The sequence below is a fragment of the Hydra vulgaris genome, chromosome 11 (assembly GCF_038396675.1).
Source record: "Hydra vulgaris chromosome 11, alternate assembly HydraT2T_AEP".
Classification (NCBI taxonomy): domain Eukaryota; kingdom Metazoa; phylum Cnidaria; class Hydrozoa; order Anthoathecata; family Hydridae; genus Hydra; species Hydra vulgaris.
Window position 1 is genome coordinate 43,705,290 of NC_088930.1, and position 19,075 is coordinate 43,724,364.

Consider the following 19,075-nt stretch of genomic DNA (forward strand, 5'->3'; position numbering starts at 1 on the left):
ATAGGTTATTCAGTTTTTAGTACTGAAGCTTGTTTTAATCGACTAATTTTAGTTACGCTAAAAAGTTAGTCGACTAAATTTAGTTACGCTAAAAAGTTAGTCGACTAATTTATTTACGCTAAAAAGTTAGTCGACTATTTTTAGTCACGCTAAAAAGTTAGTCCACTAAATTTAGTTAGACTAAAAAGTTAGTCGACTAATTTATTTACGCTAAAAAGTTAGCCGACTAGTTTTAGTTAGACTAAAAAGTTAGTCGACTAAATTTTGTTAGACTAAAAAGTTAGTCGACTAAATTTAGTTACGCTAAAAAGTTAGTCGACTAAATTTGGTTAGACTAAAAAATTAGTCGACTAATTTTAGTTAGACTAAAAAGTTAGTCGACTAAATTTAGTTAGACTAAAAAGTTAGTCGACTAATTTTAGTTAGACTAAAAAGTTAGTCGACTAAATTTAATCAGACTAAAAAGTTAGTCGACTAATTTTAGTTACGCTAAAAAGTTAGTCGACTAAATTTGGTTAGACTAAAAAGTTAGTCGACTAATTTTAATTAGACTAAAAAGTTAGTCGACTAAATTTAGTTAGACTAAAAAGTTAGTCGACTAATTTTAGTTAGACTAAAAAGTTAGTCGACTAAATTTAATCAGACTAAAAAGTTAGTCGACTAATTTTAGTTAGACTAAAAAGTTAGTTGGGTAATTTTAGTTACGGTTTTTTTAGTTAAGTTAGTTACAACTTTTAGTTTTGGTCACAACACTACTTTCACTTTCATTCTTGAAGATAAAGAATTACATAAAAAAAGTTCTTGTTCCGGCCGAAATTTTTTTAACATTTCCAGAAAATCCGGTTCCGGCCGGAATTCAAAACTACTATACCGGTTCATCCCTAATTACAACAGTAACTTTATTATTAAAATATTTTTTGTTAAATTTGTTACCCTAGAAAAAATAATATAATGTTAAATACTAAATAGACAAAATCACCAGGTGAATTACATTCACCTGGTAAAAGAAATTATCGCAATTCATATTCAAATCCCACATTTTTTGTTCCAAGTGTAGATAAATCATTTGAATCCCATACTTTAGGAGTAAAAGCAGTGTTTCTCTCAACGATTTCTATTGATGTGTTGACATTTGGTTGAGAAATAAATCGTGCAATCTAAAGAAAGTGGGCGATATCACAAATAAAAACACAATTAGTTAAATTAATGAAAAATATTATAAATCTTTTTATCACTTTTTTTTTTCGGATTTACGGTAAATATCATTATGTCAGTCAAATCGTCTTGACTGAATTTTATAGACCTAAACTTGAGGATTTAATTAAATTAGATTGGCATAGGGCAAGAACACTTAGTAGTAAGAACTTGTAAGAGATTTGTCAACTCACTTCTAAATTCATACTTTAAGAAACGCATTCGAGTTTTTTTTTTTTTTAATAAAAACTATATCCAAAGAAAGCAGATATGTATACGTTCCATGTTTTTTAGTCAAATAATATTTAAAAGTGTTATTGACAACATCCCGAAGAGAAAGTTTTATGTATATGGCTATAGTATGCATGTGGCTATAGTATCACTTAGGTGATAGTCACATATGGCCTACTTATACTACTTAAGTATTATAAATACCATATCTATACATGGTCCACAACTAAGCCATTGATCGGTAGCGAGGATCATATTTTTTTGTCGGGATGTAAGGTGAATGCAATCTAAACCTTTTATTCGACGGCATATTAACAATGTTTTTCCGACTGCTTTACTTAAAGAATTTTAAGTTTAAGTTTTGAATTTTAAAATACTTACAAAAGTTGTTTTCCTAAGACGAATTATCAGTAACCGTGCTGATTTCCGTACTTTTTTATTGACGAATATTTGAAATATGCAGATGTAAATACCCTATAAATACAGTTCGTGGATATTTATACATTAAGACTATAATAATAATTAAAAACATAAATTTAAAATAATGGTGAAAACGAGTGAAGTATACAATTGAGTGAGAATTTGTTTCATTAATATTTTTATAGAAAAACAACTAAAAAGTTATGAAAGACGCTTCAAAATGATAAGAATTAAAATACTTTAACAAATTTATTGTTTTTTTATTTATCTTAATAATAGATGGTATTAATGGGAGTTTTATTGTTGGAAAACTAAATAATTAACGGATTAGTTACTTTAGAATGTTTTAATAGCCAAAACATTTACTTCAAAATAACAAACCAAAAAAATAAAAAAATAAAAAAGTGATATGAAACTTAAGTATAATTTCTGTTTATACTCAATTTAGAGTTAAAACCAATTTAAAAAATGCGTTGATATGTAATGTAGATATTTTAACTATTTATTAAAGATTTAAAACAAATTATTTATCCTAGTAAATCCCTGTTAAAGGCCAGGAAAACAATAATAACAACATACTTTTATTATTGTGTCATTCAATATTTGCTATTTAAAATATAATATTGGTATATTTTCAAGTATTACCACAATCACTAAGCAAGTAGATAAAAAGTTAAGTTTTTAACAACTTGCTTTCCACCTGGTTGTCTGCACGGTTAGATTTTACCGTATACTTTATAACTGTGGCCTACTACAGAAACATAAAAATTCATAATCTCTACCTAAACAAATATAGTTTAGTCTTCTTCAATAGAATATAGTGTATAAGCTTAAGCTGAGATATACTAACCAACTAGCTAATCTCTGCTTAAGCACAGGTAAATAGTGTTTTCATTAACAAAATAGCGAATAGTGTTAAGCTTCGGAACCAAAGTTTGACGAATATTCGTCATCAATTCGTAAACAATTTATTTACTATGCTTAAATTCGGTTAACAAAGGTTAATGTATACAAATATTTGTTTATGACCAAAACTTATACCAAAAATATGACGTTTCTTGCGCTTAAGTTTTTGAAACTTAATTAATATTATGAAATACTAATAATAGTATACTTTTTTAAAGATGGAAAAGAAATTCGATACAGATAATAAACTTTTACAACTTTTATTATTATTTTAATTTAAATTAAATTTAAGCTAAATAGCCCAGCGTCTCAACATTTGCTGTGCTGAAATTTGATCTTGTCCAGGTAAGTGCCCAGCTCTAGAAAAAACTCCTTCAGATGACACCGATGATCAACTAATAGAAAACATTTTTCCTTACAATAGCAGCTACAAATAGTCAACTGGTGGGGAGTTAAATAGAGAAGTTAAATTAATTTCCTAAACTTGCTTGTTCTTTTCATTAATGGATTTGTTGCAGTCCTATGCAAGAACAAATTTTTTTCCTGTTCGAGAAGTCTTCCTTTGTAGCACGGATTGAGCGTGTGTGCAATGATATTCATGTCATTTTCTGAATGGTATTTTTTAATTTGTTTATCAATAGCAGTTCTAAACTGCCTCATGTACTTCTTGTTATTTTTTGTCACAAAATTGATTTGTTGAGTAAAGATTGTATATTCCTATGATGATCAGGTGAACTGTAGAAATCTTGTCTGCAGAGTTTTTTACTGAAAGGTCATGAATTTTTTGAAGAATTAGTAAGATTTCTTTTGGAACATTTGTCTTGTGTGACCTTCTTCTATTATGGTTTTTAATGCTTCATTGATGTCTTGGACTGATTTCACACATATAAACTGACTGTTCCATGTGGTCTTGCAGGGTAAGATATTACAAGTCTAATCAGGATAAGGTATTTTAAGTCAACAAAAGTATTTTAAACTTTTAAAAATCACAATATGCTTTGATGAAGGTGAGCTTCAAACTCATTACATTTTTGACAGCTTTTTTAATAAGATCGACTTTGATAATTGTTTTAGTGACAATTAAGTGCAAATGCTTCCTGTGACAGTTAAGTGCAATTACTCCTTGTGGCAAAAAGTATGATCGGCACATCTCTGCTTGCAGTTTTAGGCAGCTTTAGTTCTAATGAACTAAAATGACTTTTGAATCTCTGTAATACAACACCTGTGTGCTCCTGAAGAAGAAGGTTGACACTATCAATAAGACTATTAGGCTGAATTGCAATTGCTTGGCCAGTGTTTTTACAATCTAAATGTCTTTATATCAACAAGAAATGATTTGAGTTTAAAGTATTTTGAGAGCTTTCTGCAATCATTAGCGATAACTTTTTTACTTTTTTATATAGTTTTGGGAGGTACTTTCAATAATAATTTGTAAAGTCTTTAATTTTAAGCTTTAAGTCAATTGATTTGATAAATCTGATGAAACCATCACTGGACTTTGAATGGAGAGTGCCTGTTGTTTTCAACATGACAGTAGTTAAATTTTGTTTATTTAGGGTCTATAGTTAGTTTGGTTTGAAATACTTTGATAATTGAGGGTTATCTTGCAAGACCAACAGAACTTGTTTGTTTTTTATTGCCAAATTAGACAAATCTTTGTCTCTTTTTGCTAGCTTCAAACTGTTGTTAATTGAATGAAACTCTTTAAGATGTGTATGAAAAGTAAAAGTTGAGTGCATTGGTCTATAATAGTGTGTGTAGTGTGTATTCTTAAAACGATTACAAAGAGCTTTTCTCTCTTCCGATGTTTCTTTGTCAAAGTGGTGAAAACTGGACTTTTTTTAGATTCTCACGATGTTTTTTTTTCTAAATGAATAATATTTATATCATTATTTTTATAAAATATAACACAATATTTTATAAAAATGATGATATAAAAATAAATAATAATAATCTATATAAAAATAAGAGTAATGAAGGGCTCGAAATAAGTGTATTGCGATTGTTTTTCACACCTTCGTGACTAGCTTTGTCTTAAAAAAAAAAGTTTTCACGATTTGTTTATTTATTTTCTGCTGTTATTAAGTTTTTCCATATTTTAATCTTGAATAGAATATGAAAAACGCCTCTTTTTTTTTAGGAGACGCAAATCTGGTACAATATACAAAAATATTTCAATATCCCCACCACCGAAAATTTCTGGATCCGTCACTGTTTAAGGAAATATAATTTGATTTATTAAACCATTTTTTTTTCTTTCACTTTTTATTACAAAAAAATTTGAATGAAAAAAATATATATACTTAAGTTTTCAATAGCACGCTGGATAAAGAAAACAAATTATAAAAAACATGGCATCTAATATTTTTTTGCTTCGATCTTACTCGTTTGATCTATAGATTATAGACTCGTATGGTCTTGAGGCATGCTTTTGCGCAAACATGAAGTTTAAAGTTGGATGACTATGTTTTAATTTATTAAACCCAGAGTATTGTCTTGAACAGAAAAATCAATAAATTTATTGTCTTGTACCGGTTTGATTCTTTCATAGCTGTGTTCTGTAAAAAAATTTGAATATTGCACAGCATTGTCTTGAATTAAAAAATCAACCAACTCATTTTCTTCTTCTGGTTTGGTAGAAGACAGCGAGTTAATTGCAAAGCTGTTTTCTGATAGATCAGACAATAATGGAAGGTTGTTTAATGTTGAAATGTTGCATACATTTTGACCTGGGACAGCATCTGAAATTTTACTATATAAAATGTTTGGGATATATGCCTCTTTAGGAATAGCATCTGGATTAAAGGGATAAATTCCACAAGTTCTAAATCCTGAACGTATATTTGTGTCAGTCATAGCATATTACCACACTTTTGAAAATAAACCGCAAAAATTAGAATGTGAAACTACTATACCAAGCTCAACAATTTCAATTTGGTTTACGATATCCAGCTCAATCATTTCAACAAAATTGTGTGAGTCATGTCCATCTAGGATTAAAATCTGTGGTCTTGCTGAGCCAATATTTGGAAGAAATGTTTTCTCAAACCATAACTCCGCAATACCTCATTTTGTCCAGCCCTTTTCAGACACACTCCATGTTGCTCCTCTTGGAGCATTTTCGGTATCAAAACCATAAAGAGTTTGTACTGTTTTTCCTTTCCCTATTATATGAGGTGGTATGACTTGACCAACTGCATTTACGCAACATATAACAGTAACTGTTTTCTTGTTGCCACTTGTTCGACTCTGAATATATTTTGAGCCTTTCCTGGCAACAACACGTCTAGGTTTATGCTCTAGTTGCATCCCTGTTTCATCCATTTTCCATATACATTCTGGTTTGTCCTGTAAATTCTTACTTTGTATCAGAACTTCTAAAGAAGTAAAATGTTTGGAAACCTTTATCCTATCTATACACATGTGTCATTTTGAAGCTGTAGTTTCTGGACAATGAAGACTAACACAACTGTGTCTCTTTTTAAGTAGTTGCCACCACTTTTCACTAGGTCGACCATTTTTAAAACTTATGTTATGTTTTTTAGCAAACTTAGCTTAAATGCTTTTTTCCCAAAACCGATTCCCATTTGGGCACGATTGCCAGTATAATTAATTAGTTTTTCTTCAAGGCACCTAGCATTGGCTTTTTCCTTGGTTTCGCTCCTATTTTGGACTTTCCAGAGATTATGGTTTGTCAATTGCGAAACTTTATATAATACACTTGCTTTCTGTTGCGACATACCTGATGCAACTGCATGTACTGCTAGTTTTATGTTATTCTCAGTCCATAGCATGCGTTTTTTAACAAATTAAAATACATTTAGGAAAATCATATATTAACTTTAATGGTGTATTTTTATTGAACCAATGTTATCAGAACATAATTAAATATAACTATAATTAACTAAAACTTGCTGAGTTCATTCTACTTTTAAAGTAAGTTAAAGTTTAAAATGATTTTAAAACTAACTTTAAAATGATTGAGCATTTTACTTTTAAAGTAACTTTAAAAGCAGAACTAACTCAGAAAGTAATTTTAAAAGTAGAATCAACTCAGAAAATCAGAAATATTTTTAAATGTAGACTTTGTTAATATCTAAACTTAACTTTTCTCACACATGAATAATAACTAAGTGTGAGAAAACCCTATATAAAAATATAAAACTAAAAAATTTTATACCTGATACCATTTATTGGCCATGGCCAGTAAATGGATTAAGTAACCGGCCAGTAAATGGTTTATTAGAAAAGGATTAATCTAATTCAGTTAAAACATTATATGTGAAACATCAACTAAATACTTTTGTTTCAAAGTGTACATAAGATAATTATCTTTCTTTTCCTTCCTGAATGGACTGGCACAAATACTTGCATCGCACAAAAAAAGACTCTAAAGTATGAATTTAAGAAAACAAAGCGTAAAATTGTTACATTTTTTATAAGGTTTTTAACATTTAGTTTTAGCGACTAAAACCTTCTAGAACTTTCCTGGAATTGCGATATTTACAAAGCTTTAATGAAGTCATTGACTTTAAATAATTATATAGGACAAGTTGTATCATAGTTTTTTATGAGAAAAGCTTTTAAAAGTGGCCAGTAAATGGTTAATGGCCATTAATTGGCGTATTTACCCTATATGTTATTAGTGTTATAAACTGTATAAAACAGCAATAAAATTACAATGTTGTTTTACATCAACACAAGCTCTTTATATTGTCAAAACAACTTAACAGTTTTTTTTACTGTTGTTTTATAGCTTTTTACAATAACAATTCAATACTCTTTTAGAATAACAAGTGTTTTATCGTCAGCATGAACGATAAACACATGTTATTCTAAAAGAGTATTGAATAACGATTTTTTTTTTCGCGATTAGATTTTATTTGCGTTAATCCGAGCCCTGTACGAATGAAAGGTAAAAAAAATAACTAAAAAGCAAATAAGATTAATTGTAATATTTAAAAGCAAATGATTATAAACAATAATTATAAGCAAATGATGTTACTTAAACGAAAATATGATCATAGAAGGGACAAAAAATATTTAGTTATGATAAGAAAAATTAAAAAAAACCAAAACATAAATATCACTCTAAACAATCTATATAGTTTAAAACTACTTGTTGTTTTCTATTGTATTATCTGATTCTTATGTTTAGCGCTATGGCTTTTTTTTGTGCGTTCTCACAAGTTCCCTTTGTGATGAAAAATAATATCCCAATTGAATTATTTTTGTATTAATCATAAATAACATCTAGAGAGAGTTATACAAATTGCTAATAATTTATAACGATAATTATACCAATTGCTGATAATGTCTCAAGGAAAATATTTGTGTAGCAACCATTACAAAAAAAAAAAATGCAAAAACTAAAATCTTGAACTTTAAATCAGATTTTGAAATTTTTCAACGAATAACGGAAAGAATATACAAAGTTTTATGACTCAATATTCTATCAGCAACATAATCAAAGTTTAACGAATGAATGGCATTTGTTTAAATTCATTTGGCATAATTATAAAACTTTGCAGGTGTTTAACTTATAAATCTTTTTAAAACAAGTTTAATATGAAAATTAAAAGTAACTTAACAATTGCATAACTTTTCTTGATGTCAAACAAAAACTTGAAATTATAATCATTTACTGTAGAATCATATAATGTAGATTATGTATGTTATAATTTAAGCAAATAACTAAGTAAATTTTTATTACTATTTTCATATTTTGATACTGAGAAAAAAAACTTTTAAAAACTTTTCAAATGATGGTCAAAGCAAATACTAGCAATGATTTTTTTGTTTGAAACTATTAAAAAAGGCTTTAATCTTAAACTACAAACAAATTTTATTTTTTTGCGGAAACTTTGTTTTTATCAAAACTGTTCATTGCGTTTTTTATAGATTGTAAGCTTGTCTTTTGCCAGTTACAAAGCTTTCAATACGTTAAACACTCATGTTAAACAATGTGTAGGTTTTTTTGTAAGGTTTTCATCTTTTATTGATTTAAAAATATTTCAATGTAGTTTTTTGGGTGTGTCATACTCAGGTGAAAAATTAAAAAATTAGATGGTATTATGTTAAGCTTTGTCCTTTTTTATTAATGCCTTTTGGCATTAATAAAAAAGGACAAAGCTTAACATAAGTAGTAGTAAAAGGTGTGTTTGACGCTACTTGAGTCAACAATCTTCGTAAAAAATATTTGGCATCGGGTTTGACGCCACTTGACACTATTAATTCTGTTGACAACCCCTTTGCTCTCGGAAAATTCCCTGTAAACAATCATCAAATAGTGACGTCACTACTTTACACCGCTTATTGACAATCAATGTGTAACCCCCTCAGAAAACTTTTTCCCTCCATGTTTTAGTACTATCAAGCGGCCATTACATTGAGGGGAGGCTATCGATTATTATGTTAGTAGCGTGTTGATTGATTTTTTAATTCTTAACATGCAACACTACGGAAACGCCCTTGCTCGAACTGACCAACAGCATCCATGACAAGGAATACGAAAACGTCTACTGAACCAATACCAGCTGTTCGTGAAATATTTATTTGGATATCATCTCCTGTGCTTTTCTAATTTTTGACCACTCCCTGATAGATGCTGATTGCATGCAGACCTGAAATCAATAGTTAAAATTTGTTGGGTACCTGCATAAAATCTATTTGGTGTTACGGCTTCAAAACCATCTTCAATACTAAACATTTTTTTCTTATTACTTATATTACAAGAAGAACTAGCAAGACAGCGGTACATTTCTTCAAATGAGTGGTATGGTAACATTCCATTTGAATAGAGTCGGTTAGGTTGTCCATTTATTAGGATATCTAGTTTTGTAATATTTATCACAGCTTTAGACTTTTCAGACTGTCTTGAAAAATTAGTTGATTGAGGGCAGTATATGAGAACGTTCTTGAGATTCTCTCATGAAATGTTTACATTGAAAAACCACGAGGTTTGAGTAGCGTCACGCTGAACACGGCGGTGACGTATTATTCGCTTAAAAGCAAGCCCGAAGCGGCTCACGCTACCATATGATACTTCGTTAGGTAACTGTGGTTTGTAGACAGTCTCATATTGCAAAGCGATGTTTTTGAATGAATAATTTGAAGTTGCTGAAGTGTCTGTCGAAACAAAAACTTTCGTACGGTCACTAAAAATAATTTCATATTCTAGTTAATCTCCAAAACTTGATGGGTGGAACGGTCCTGTTGCATTGAAAGACTCAAAGTCAAGAGGAGTGTAGTACTTAGACCCATTAGGAGCTGGCCTCTGTCTGAAAGCGTGAGAAATTGCAGCGTTTGCTCTAGTTGTGCTACCTGTAGAAGATCCTGATCTTAGGAGGGTTAAATTACCAGGGTTAGCTTGGTTATCAATGCCTTGCATTAAACTGTCACGTAAAGCTCGCTGATGTGATGGGAGGAATAGATGTCGAATGCTCCAGTAATCTCCATAATCTATCAATGATTAAATTTCCTGACGTTGCATTCTTAGTGTTAATTTTTTAATTATATCACGTCCTAAATTTGCTACAAGCCTTGCAGTTGAGTCAGTCCCTCGGGTTAAAATAGCATCGTATAGTAAACAAACAGTTCCAGGTACAACGACCATGTCAGTTGATAAAGCAGGAAAATGGACAAGCAATATGGTACCTAAAGGAGATTCAACAGTCAATGGGTTAAGATTAACTGTTACAATTTGCCTCTAGGACCATGCCTGGTTATTAAATACCGATTAGGATATAATAATATTCCATAGCTACTATTTAAACTTAAAGCCATTTTATTAAGTGTTTAGAGGAGGAGTTACTATCTAATATATAGTTATTTAAAAGATGGCTGAATATATTCCATTAGTTGAAAGAAGTGATGTGATTTGGGATGAAAAAGTTGATTGGGCTGTATGGAGTGATTGGGGTATGCTACCTATTGACCCTGATAGGTCTATTGATGATGCAGATATTTTTGATAAAGCGGAAATTGAAAGATTGCAAATCAAAAATTCATTAAATAGGTTTAAAGATAGAACAGTTGATGTTTAAAAAAAAGTTATTCCAGAAATGAATAATATACCTGTAAATGTAAATATAGGAGAAAGTGTTGAAATTACTAATGAAGTTACAATTGTAAATTAGTGGTGCATACAATGGTATGCACCACTAATTTACAATTTAGGGTTAAGCAGAGCAAGATTTAGATCAAATTACAATAATATAGATAATGATACAAAGTTTAGAAAAGATGACCATGGTGATATTTATTTTGAGTATGAAGTTGGTAAAACACTAAAGAAATTATTTGACACGGCAAAATGGTACATTATGTACAAAACCATACAAATTAACAGTAGAAGATTTTAAAGCTTTAGGTATAACTTTTTTAGGGAATAAACTGGTTATAACAGCAAAAGCAATGAATGCTTTTGAAGCGTTAAAAGAATTATTTAATAATATTTTCAGAAATATGAATGATCGAAAAGTTACACCAAAGAATAAAACTGATGCTGCTGAAAATTTGCAGACTATTAGTAAAGAAACAAGTATTAAGTATTAGAGACAAGTATTAAGGATTAGAGATTTAGAAATAAGGTTAAACGAGTCACAAAATGAAGTACTTGAAGCAAATGAAAGATTTGAAAACGCAAAAAAGAAATATCAAGTTTTAAAAGCGAAAAATGAAGCTAGAACATTTGAAATTGAAACACAAATGGAATTACTAAAAAATACAAGAACAGCATTATTTAAAACTCAAGTACATTATGAAAATATACAAAATAGTTCTAAAAGTGTGTTTCAAGATATTCTTAGCATATTTTTTAAGATAAAAGATGCTTTTATGGATAAAGTTTGATATATACTTAAATCAAAACCATTACCTGTTGCTTACCCCCTATAGGTACTAAAAGTAACATTACATGTTACTTTTAGTACCTATTTTAATAGGGGGTATAAAAGGGTTTGTTATAGAATTTTTTACTGAAAAACCAAAAAGAAAACCATACTCAGATAAAGGTAGTGAAAAGCCAGAAAAAGGAGGTCCAGATAAAGGAGGTGAAAAGTCAGACAAAGGTGGTGAAAAGCCTGATAAAGGAGACGAAAGTGGTGGAGGTCCTGGTAAAGGTGGTGGAGGTATGCTTTATAACCAATTCATTGTTAAGAATTTACAAGATACTCAATAAAATTGTTCTTTTTTGATTTTTCATCACCTGATAAAAGAGGTGATGAAAATTAAAAAAAAATAATTTTATTGAGTATCTTGCAAATTCTTAACAATGGATTGGTTATAAAGCATTATAATTGATTCCATATATTGGAAGTCAAATATGGTGGTTATTTGATAAAGTAGCAACAGCTGTTATGTGGCTCACTGATAAAGCATGGACATTAGTTATTGCATTTGTAGTTTTTATATACCTCATAGTTAAACGTTATTCACAGAGCAATGTTAGATATAGAAGAAAACAAATATAATTGTAATGGCTAATCCAAGAATTGCTAACGCAGGAGACATTGCAAAACAATCTGAAACGCTAAATAATAAAATTACTGGAAGTACAGTATTTTTAGATGTTTTAAAATTAGTTATAAAAGCAGGTTTTCAAAATCATTACGAACATCCAGGTTTAACCCTGGGAAAACCCAGCAGTTTTTATAAATAAAAACTTTACATTTAAACCGAATTACACAAATGTTTTTGAAACATATTATTGGGTTTGAACTGCAGAGTCTCTTGTTCGAGGCTTACGGTGCCGATTCCGAGCACAAACGGTTTTAATCCATTAAATGTTTCAGTTGATAATATAATGTTCGAAGCAATAAAAAAAAGAATTTAATATTCTTAAAGAAATGGGGTTGGAGAGTTGAAAATATCAATACAATGTGTGCCAAATTGTGCAGAATTCAAAAACACTTAATTTACATGTAATTAACCTTGCTATGGGCCAAGTTTCTGAAATTACTTATGGTCTTACAAATGCAGGACTTGCAAGCATTTTAGGGTCAATAAAGTGTTATGCTGTTTTAATGCTTTCTTCTCAGTTAGCTGCTCGGTATTCTATTATCGGCTTATTATCTTCTGCTCTTGACGCTCAACACGAGTTTGTTGCTGCGTTAAAAAGATATATTATACGTCCTGCAGATTTTGGAGACATTGCAAGATATCAGCATATTCTAGAAAATGCAAACAGCTACTTGGACTTTGCATTAGGTCCTTTGCTTTACTTAATTCCAAGCGATCTTGCGTTAAAAACAACGTTATCGAAACAACAACAGCTTGGGATAATAAACTTTTACAACTTTTACTTGGGATAATAAACTTTTACAAGCTCCAATCTCAGCATTTGGGCTTACAACAAGCTTAAATGGAGTAAAAACAGAAACAACAAAATCAACAGAAACAACAAAACCATCAGAACCAACAGGTAAAACAAAACCGAGTGTAAAAAATAATGAATACATTAATACAAAAAACCATAAAGATGAGTTAACTGAAATGGTTATATTTGAAGGTGTACTAGTTGTTTTATATTACGGCATACGATATATTATATATTGAACAAATGTATTTCTTATAAATACAAAATGGTTCAAACTCACATATTTTTTTTTGGACTTCAAATTCTACTGTAACATACACATTAACAATTCCGTTAATGACTTTAATCTATTCAGTAATGGCTGTGAAGAGATTGATCTCCAATTATTCCTATTGGGTTCATCAAGTGTGATAAATTAGCTAGCAAAACAGCAACATATCAAGACAATCCAAGAAAAATATTTGAGACTTTACGTTTTGAAATCGAAGGAACAAGCACTTATCATGTTTGTGAACCTTAGAATTTAAACTGGCATTCATTACAACTATATCAACTTACTGAGCAACTTTAATTTAAGTTTTATAAACCTGATGAAACACTGATCTCTTTCTCTGAAGCTTTTCTTGTATTTGAAACTCAAGAAAAATGTCACTGCAAATTAAACAAGAAAAACAAGTAATATTAACAATGGAAAAGAGTGAATATAGAATATACTCAATTCTTACTAACGGAGTAGCTTTAGCTCCATTATTAGAAGAAGTTCCGTTTTAACCTATACTTTTCACTTAGCGATTTCAAACAGCTATGTCATATATTTAGAGAGCTAATGAGCTTGGTCATGAATTCCGAAAAGAAGGCGCTCATCGTAAAAAAAAATCCAAAACGCTTATCTATCGTTGTAGCAAGTTGAGATAAAACTAGTTTATTAATAGGAGTTATTAATTTCAGTTTTACTCAGTTTGATTTAAAAAAAATATAACAGCATCAGCAAAAGCTACCACATGTTATATACTTAAGCTGCTGAAACTGGATCATCTCTACAAGAATTAATTTCTAGAGTTTAAGGATTCAGTTGAAGAGTTTACAACACTTGAAGAAAAAATTTGAACATTTTTAAGGTTAGTCAATCAAGAGATCCAAATAACGGAAGCTGATGAAATCGACAACCATCCTGAAACACTTCAAGATATCCAAAGATATCTTACTATGAGACGAGCCAAACAAACACTCCAGCAATCTTTTACTTGTTTTTTGTTGACTTAAGAGGCGCTTATATAGGCATAGGCGCTAGCTCAGGCGCTGTTTTTAGAGGAGGAAACTCTTCTTTTTCTTGCATGAAAAAATATACAACAACAATAGCTTCTACTCCATTGCGGTATAAGTAAGATTTATATTTTTAAAATCGAAGATGGAAGGGTTTTTTTTTTTTTTTAGTTTTTTGCTAATTTTGTTTTTGATTCTTCTTTTATTTTAAAATTTTTTTCTTTTTTCTTACTTAGTTCAGAGAGCAAAGCTTGTTGTTTTTCTTTCCGTTTAGCAGCAGTGACTTGTCCTGCAGTATTCTTTTTTCAGATTTTAATTTAGGTTAAGGTGTTTCTTTCATTATTATTTATAATATCATTGTTTACTTCCAATTGACTATTGATAGCTATTTGCTCAGAATTGTTAGCTATTTGCTCAGGATTGTTATATATTTCCTGAGGTTGTTGTTTAGTAGTTCAATTTGGGTGGGTACCGTCAACATGAGTGGCATTTTGATAACATAACGGAAAGAGGTGCAAGTGCCATACCAAATCTATGGTAAAATTTGCCAGCTAAAATGCATAAAGCTAAAGCACTGGATTGTTATCAAGATCAGCTTTTAAATCTTCATGACCCCCAATTGGGAAAAACTTTTTCACAAGCTTTCCATAGGTTATTGTGGCCATTTTTGGAACTCCTGTATCCATGCTTTTACCCATCCGCATTGTGTATTCACTATATAGTGAAACTATTTCATCAGCAGTTATATTATTTAGCTCTTGGTGAGTTTTAAACTGTTTCTTCCTTAAACACATGCTACTAGCCTTGACCTTTACAAACTAACAGAGCTATCCTCTGTTTCAGGTTCAAGTGTATTTTTTCTTCACCAACTAGTTCTTCAAAAAATGAATCCATGATACAACTTTTTATATATTTTAAAACTACTTTTCTTCAAATAAATGCAATATCAACATCTAAGATAAGAACACTAAGATTCTGAAATTTTATAGCTAAACCTCGCCCTTTTTTTAGTTATGCAAAACTAAATTCAAATTTCAAAAAGTATGGCGTACCCTAATATATATATTTTTAAATTAAAAAAAAATATATTATGAAAAATAATAGATAAAATACTATTTAAAAATTTTTATTTTTTAAAAAGCTTTTTTTCTTAGAAACCTAAAAATCTTTGAAGACAAAAATTTTTAATATGTAATTCAACTTTACTCCATTTTGTTGTGTTAAATTTATTAGCAGGACTTTATTAAGTAACTCTTAAGCAAAATTTTTCGATAACTTTTATTTATGCTACATTTTAAACTTAATTATTAAAAAAAGTCCAACCTGAGGAGCAATAAGTAAAACTTGAAGATATTGAAATGGTATACAATCATTTGGTCCAGTACTTACAAAAGTATATCCACCGCCAAGTAAAAGTGCAAGAATAAAAAAGCTTCGAACACTTTTTCTAAAATAAGGGAATCAAAATTTAATCATAATCCTAAGCATTCAATAAAGAAATCTGGTATAAAAATTTATGTTTAAAAATAAATAATAAAATTGTAAGCTATAAAAGATAAAAAAACAAAAAAAACAACGACAAAAGAAAACAATTTTAAAAGTATAGTATAGAGTATAAAGTTTATAAATAGTTTATAAACAAGATTTTGCAAACAAATATTGATGTTTCAATGTTAATAATATGAATATTGTTTATATAATTTCATTATTTATTTATTTTTTCTATATTTGATATCGAGTCAATCCTGTTTTCTAAAAACTTATTTGAATCTTAATTTATTGGATCTTGTGGCAAGGTGTTCTAAGCATAAGATATTCATTTTTTAGAAAAAGTAGTGTTTTAAACCATTTATGAATATAGCAAATAGTGTCAACCCTAGTCCAGATCCTCAGGCAAATCTACTTAAAACATAGTTCCATTTAGATACACAAACTCCAAGCACTACTCACTGTCTTCTATTGCTGAGAAAACAGTAACATCAATTTATTATTTTACCTCAAATTCCAATCACATATAGTTAATATGTAGTTTAATGCGAAATTCATAAAATGAACAGCAATATTTGACTCCTCTGCCAGGACATTTGTAATCAAATTAAGGATTTCAAGTTAAATTGTTTTTCAAATATTTTTGATAATGGTATTTCCATTTCTAGTGAACAAGATTTAAAAACTTTTAAATGAGGCAATTGCTTTATAAGTACTTATTTTTCAAAGTGATATTTGATAATATCAGCATTAAATTATGGTTCCTAACATTTGTTAATTTGTTTTACTCTTGTTTGTGGTATATTGTTTGAATCTTCCATTGTAAAAACTGAAGCAAAGAACTCTTTTAATATTTTCTATTTTAATTCCATCACTTGTGATACCATTTTCATAATCAGTTTTACATGTATAGAGTGGTTTTTTTAGAACCTTTAGTTTTGTTTCTACTGTTAATATATGTATAAACTGATTTTTTGTGTTTTCAGTTTGTTGCTAAATGCTTTTAAAAAAAATTTCATTTTACTACTTACTTTTAAAAAAAACTTTTCTTATTTTTTTGTTTCTTTTCTCAATACTTTATACTCGTCTACTTCTGTAAACTTTTAAATTTATTCTTTCTACATTTGATCCATAAGATTCTCTTCCTTTAACATTCTCTTAAAAAATTCATTTATAATTCTTTAATTCTTTTAATTTTATTAAATTAACTTTATTTAAAAGAAGTTTTTCTTTCATTTTTGAATGGTTGAACATATCTTTTTGAAACCAATAATTAAAACTAATTAATTAATGCTCATGCTCTATATTGTTTAGAGAAGAGTTACTGTTGATATGGAAAACTTTGTTGTCATTTTCAGCTAACATTAGATTTAAAATATTGCTATTGATTCCTTTTTATTTATTTTACATTTTTATTTATTACAGTGTTTTGATACAGAAAACAGTCACATATGCACTCGATGAATAAACTTGCTTGTTTATTGCCAAAATTTTTAGCTTCACATTATGGTTTAGTTCAATTTAATAGTGTACAATTAATATCTGCACTTAGTTCCATTTGTGTATGATAATCAATAATAATGATAATCAATGATAATAAAATAATGAATGATGACAATCAATCTTTTTAACTTTTTTAACTGTGATTCATCTTAGTATATTTGAGTTGGTCAAGTTTGTTATTTCTAATAACATATTGAAAAAGCAAATTCTTATCTTCACATATATTTTATTTTTTTCTATTATCTAAAAAAAGTTTCAAATTTTCTTTTACTGCAATTGCAAGATCCAGGTTTATATATACTTTGCTTTTATAATATTCATACTTGCTTAAATTTTATTTTCTTGAAGTACATGGTGTTGATCAAATTTTGACTTTTACTATGATTATAACAGGCAAACTAACTTTATTTTTTAACCCAAAATGCTTTTCTATTTTATTTATATCTATGTTGAGATCTTAAAACTCCTTCTCTTTTTTTTCTTTTTTTTTTGAATTTATAATAATTCATTCAAACGAAAAATAGCAACATGAAATGAAAGTTAAAAATTAACTGACATGATTGAATGTTTAAAAATTGATTGACATGAAATGAAAGTTAAAAACTAACTGACATGATTGAATGTTTAAAAATTGATTGACATGAAATGAAAGTTAAAAGTTGATTGAGATGAAATTAAAAATCATAATATGCATACTAGATACTTAACATACTAACACAAATAGATGATTACTAAAAACGTAATAGAACACACTAGATACATAGATAAAATTAATTATTAAACTGTACCTACTAAAATATGTTAGGTAGAAATATATTAAATCTTATACAAAACTAAACAATAGAACATACAAAATACTAAAACCTTAATTTCTCTAGTTCACGATTCCTGCTATTTTTAATTTTTTTCCTAACAACCCACATTAGATACATCAGAATAAGAGTGTTAATCTAAAATATAAAAGATAAAAACAAAAAACAAAACATTTAAGATTATATTTTAAAGATACTAATTATTGTGTTATAATAAGTAATAATTTCAAAACTGCATAATTCATAAATACTATTATAAGTTAGCGGAAAAAAATTGTTTATTCGGTTACCAAGCTTTCAATTCATTAACAAACTCTAATGTGGCAATTCATTCTTAACTGGAATAGGTTCAAAGTGTTTTGAATTCAAAACCTGGAATAGACTTTTTCAAAAGATACAAACATATATAAATAAGGTCTTTTCATTACTCTCAAAAATAATATAACATTAGGGTCAGCCACCCTCCTCGATTTTTGTAGTAAACACAGGTATTTGTACTCGTTTCGCTGACTGACATTTATCAAAATCAGAGGAATAACATGTTATATGTTACAACAAATGTTACATGCACGTATTAGCATTGATGGGAAATAAATTCTGAAAAGATTTTTGTTATATTTTATGATTTCATATATATTAAAATGTTAAATTAGATGATTATATATATACAAAATGTTTCTTGTTGATTGTTCAAGACAGGGTTTAGTCTGCTTATTGCTTATATATAAATAGGTTTAACGCTCTTCAATAAAATGTGATTTATTTTAGTATTCATTTTTTCCTTTCTCTTTTTTGATATTTAATTTTATATCTGATATATGCATGATGACCTAAGTTTTTTTTAAAAAGATCATATGGTCATGACATATGGTCCCAAATACCAAAATAATTGCAGTTTTCTTATCATCATTTCAGGTGATAAAATTTCAGTCCAATTTTT

The 19,075-nt window shown here is 28.7% G+C and overlaps 1 protein-coding gene across 1 annotated transcript in view; it reads right to left on the reverse strand.

Annotated features, from left to right (window-relative positions):
- Positions 1 to 898: 898 nt before the first annotated feature.
- The window catches only part of LOC136086681 (corticotropin-releasing factor receptor 2-like), a 212,592-nt gene continuing 194,415 nt past the window's right edge, over positions 899 to 19,075 (reverse strand). The window contains exons 11-14 of the mRNA XM_065808927.1: positions 18,188 to 18,273; positions 15,656 to 15,779; positions 1,807 to 1,899; positions 899 to 1,157 (exon numbers count right to left, since the gene is read on the reverse strand). Of these exons, the coding sequence (XP_065664999.1) occupies positions 1,011 to 1,157; positions 1,807 to 1,899; positions 15,656 to 15,779; positions 18,188 to 18,273 (450 nt within the window). The 3' untranslated portion in view covers positions 899 to 1,010. The remainder of the gene's footprint in view (positions 1,158 to 1,806; positions 1,900 to 15,655; positions 15,780 to 18,187; positions 18,274 to 19,075) is intronic.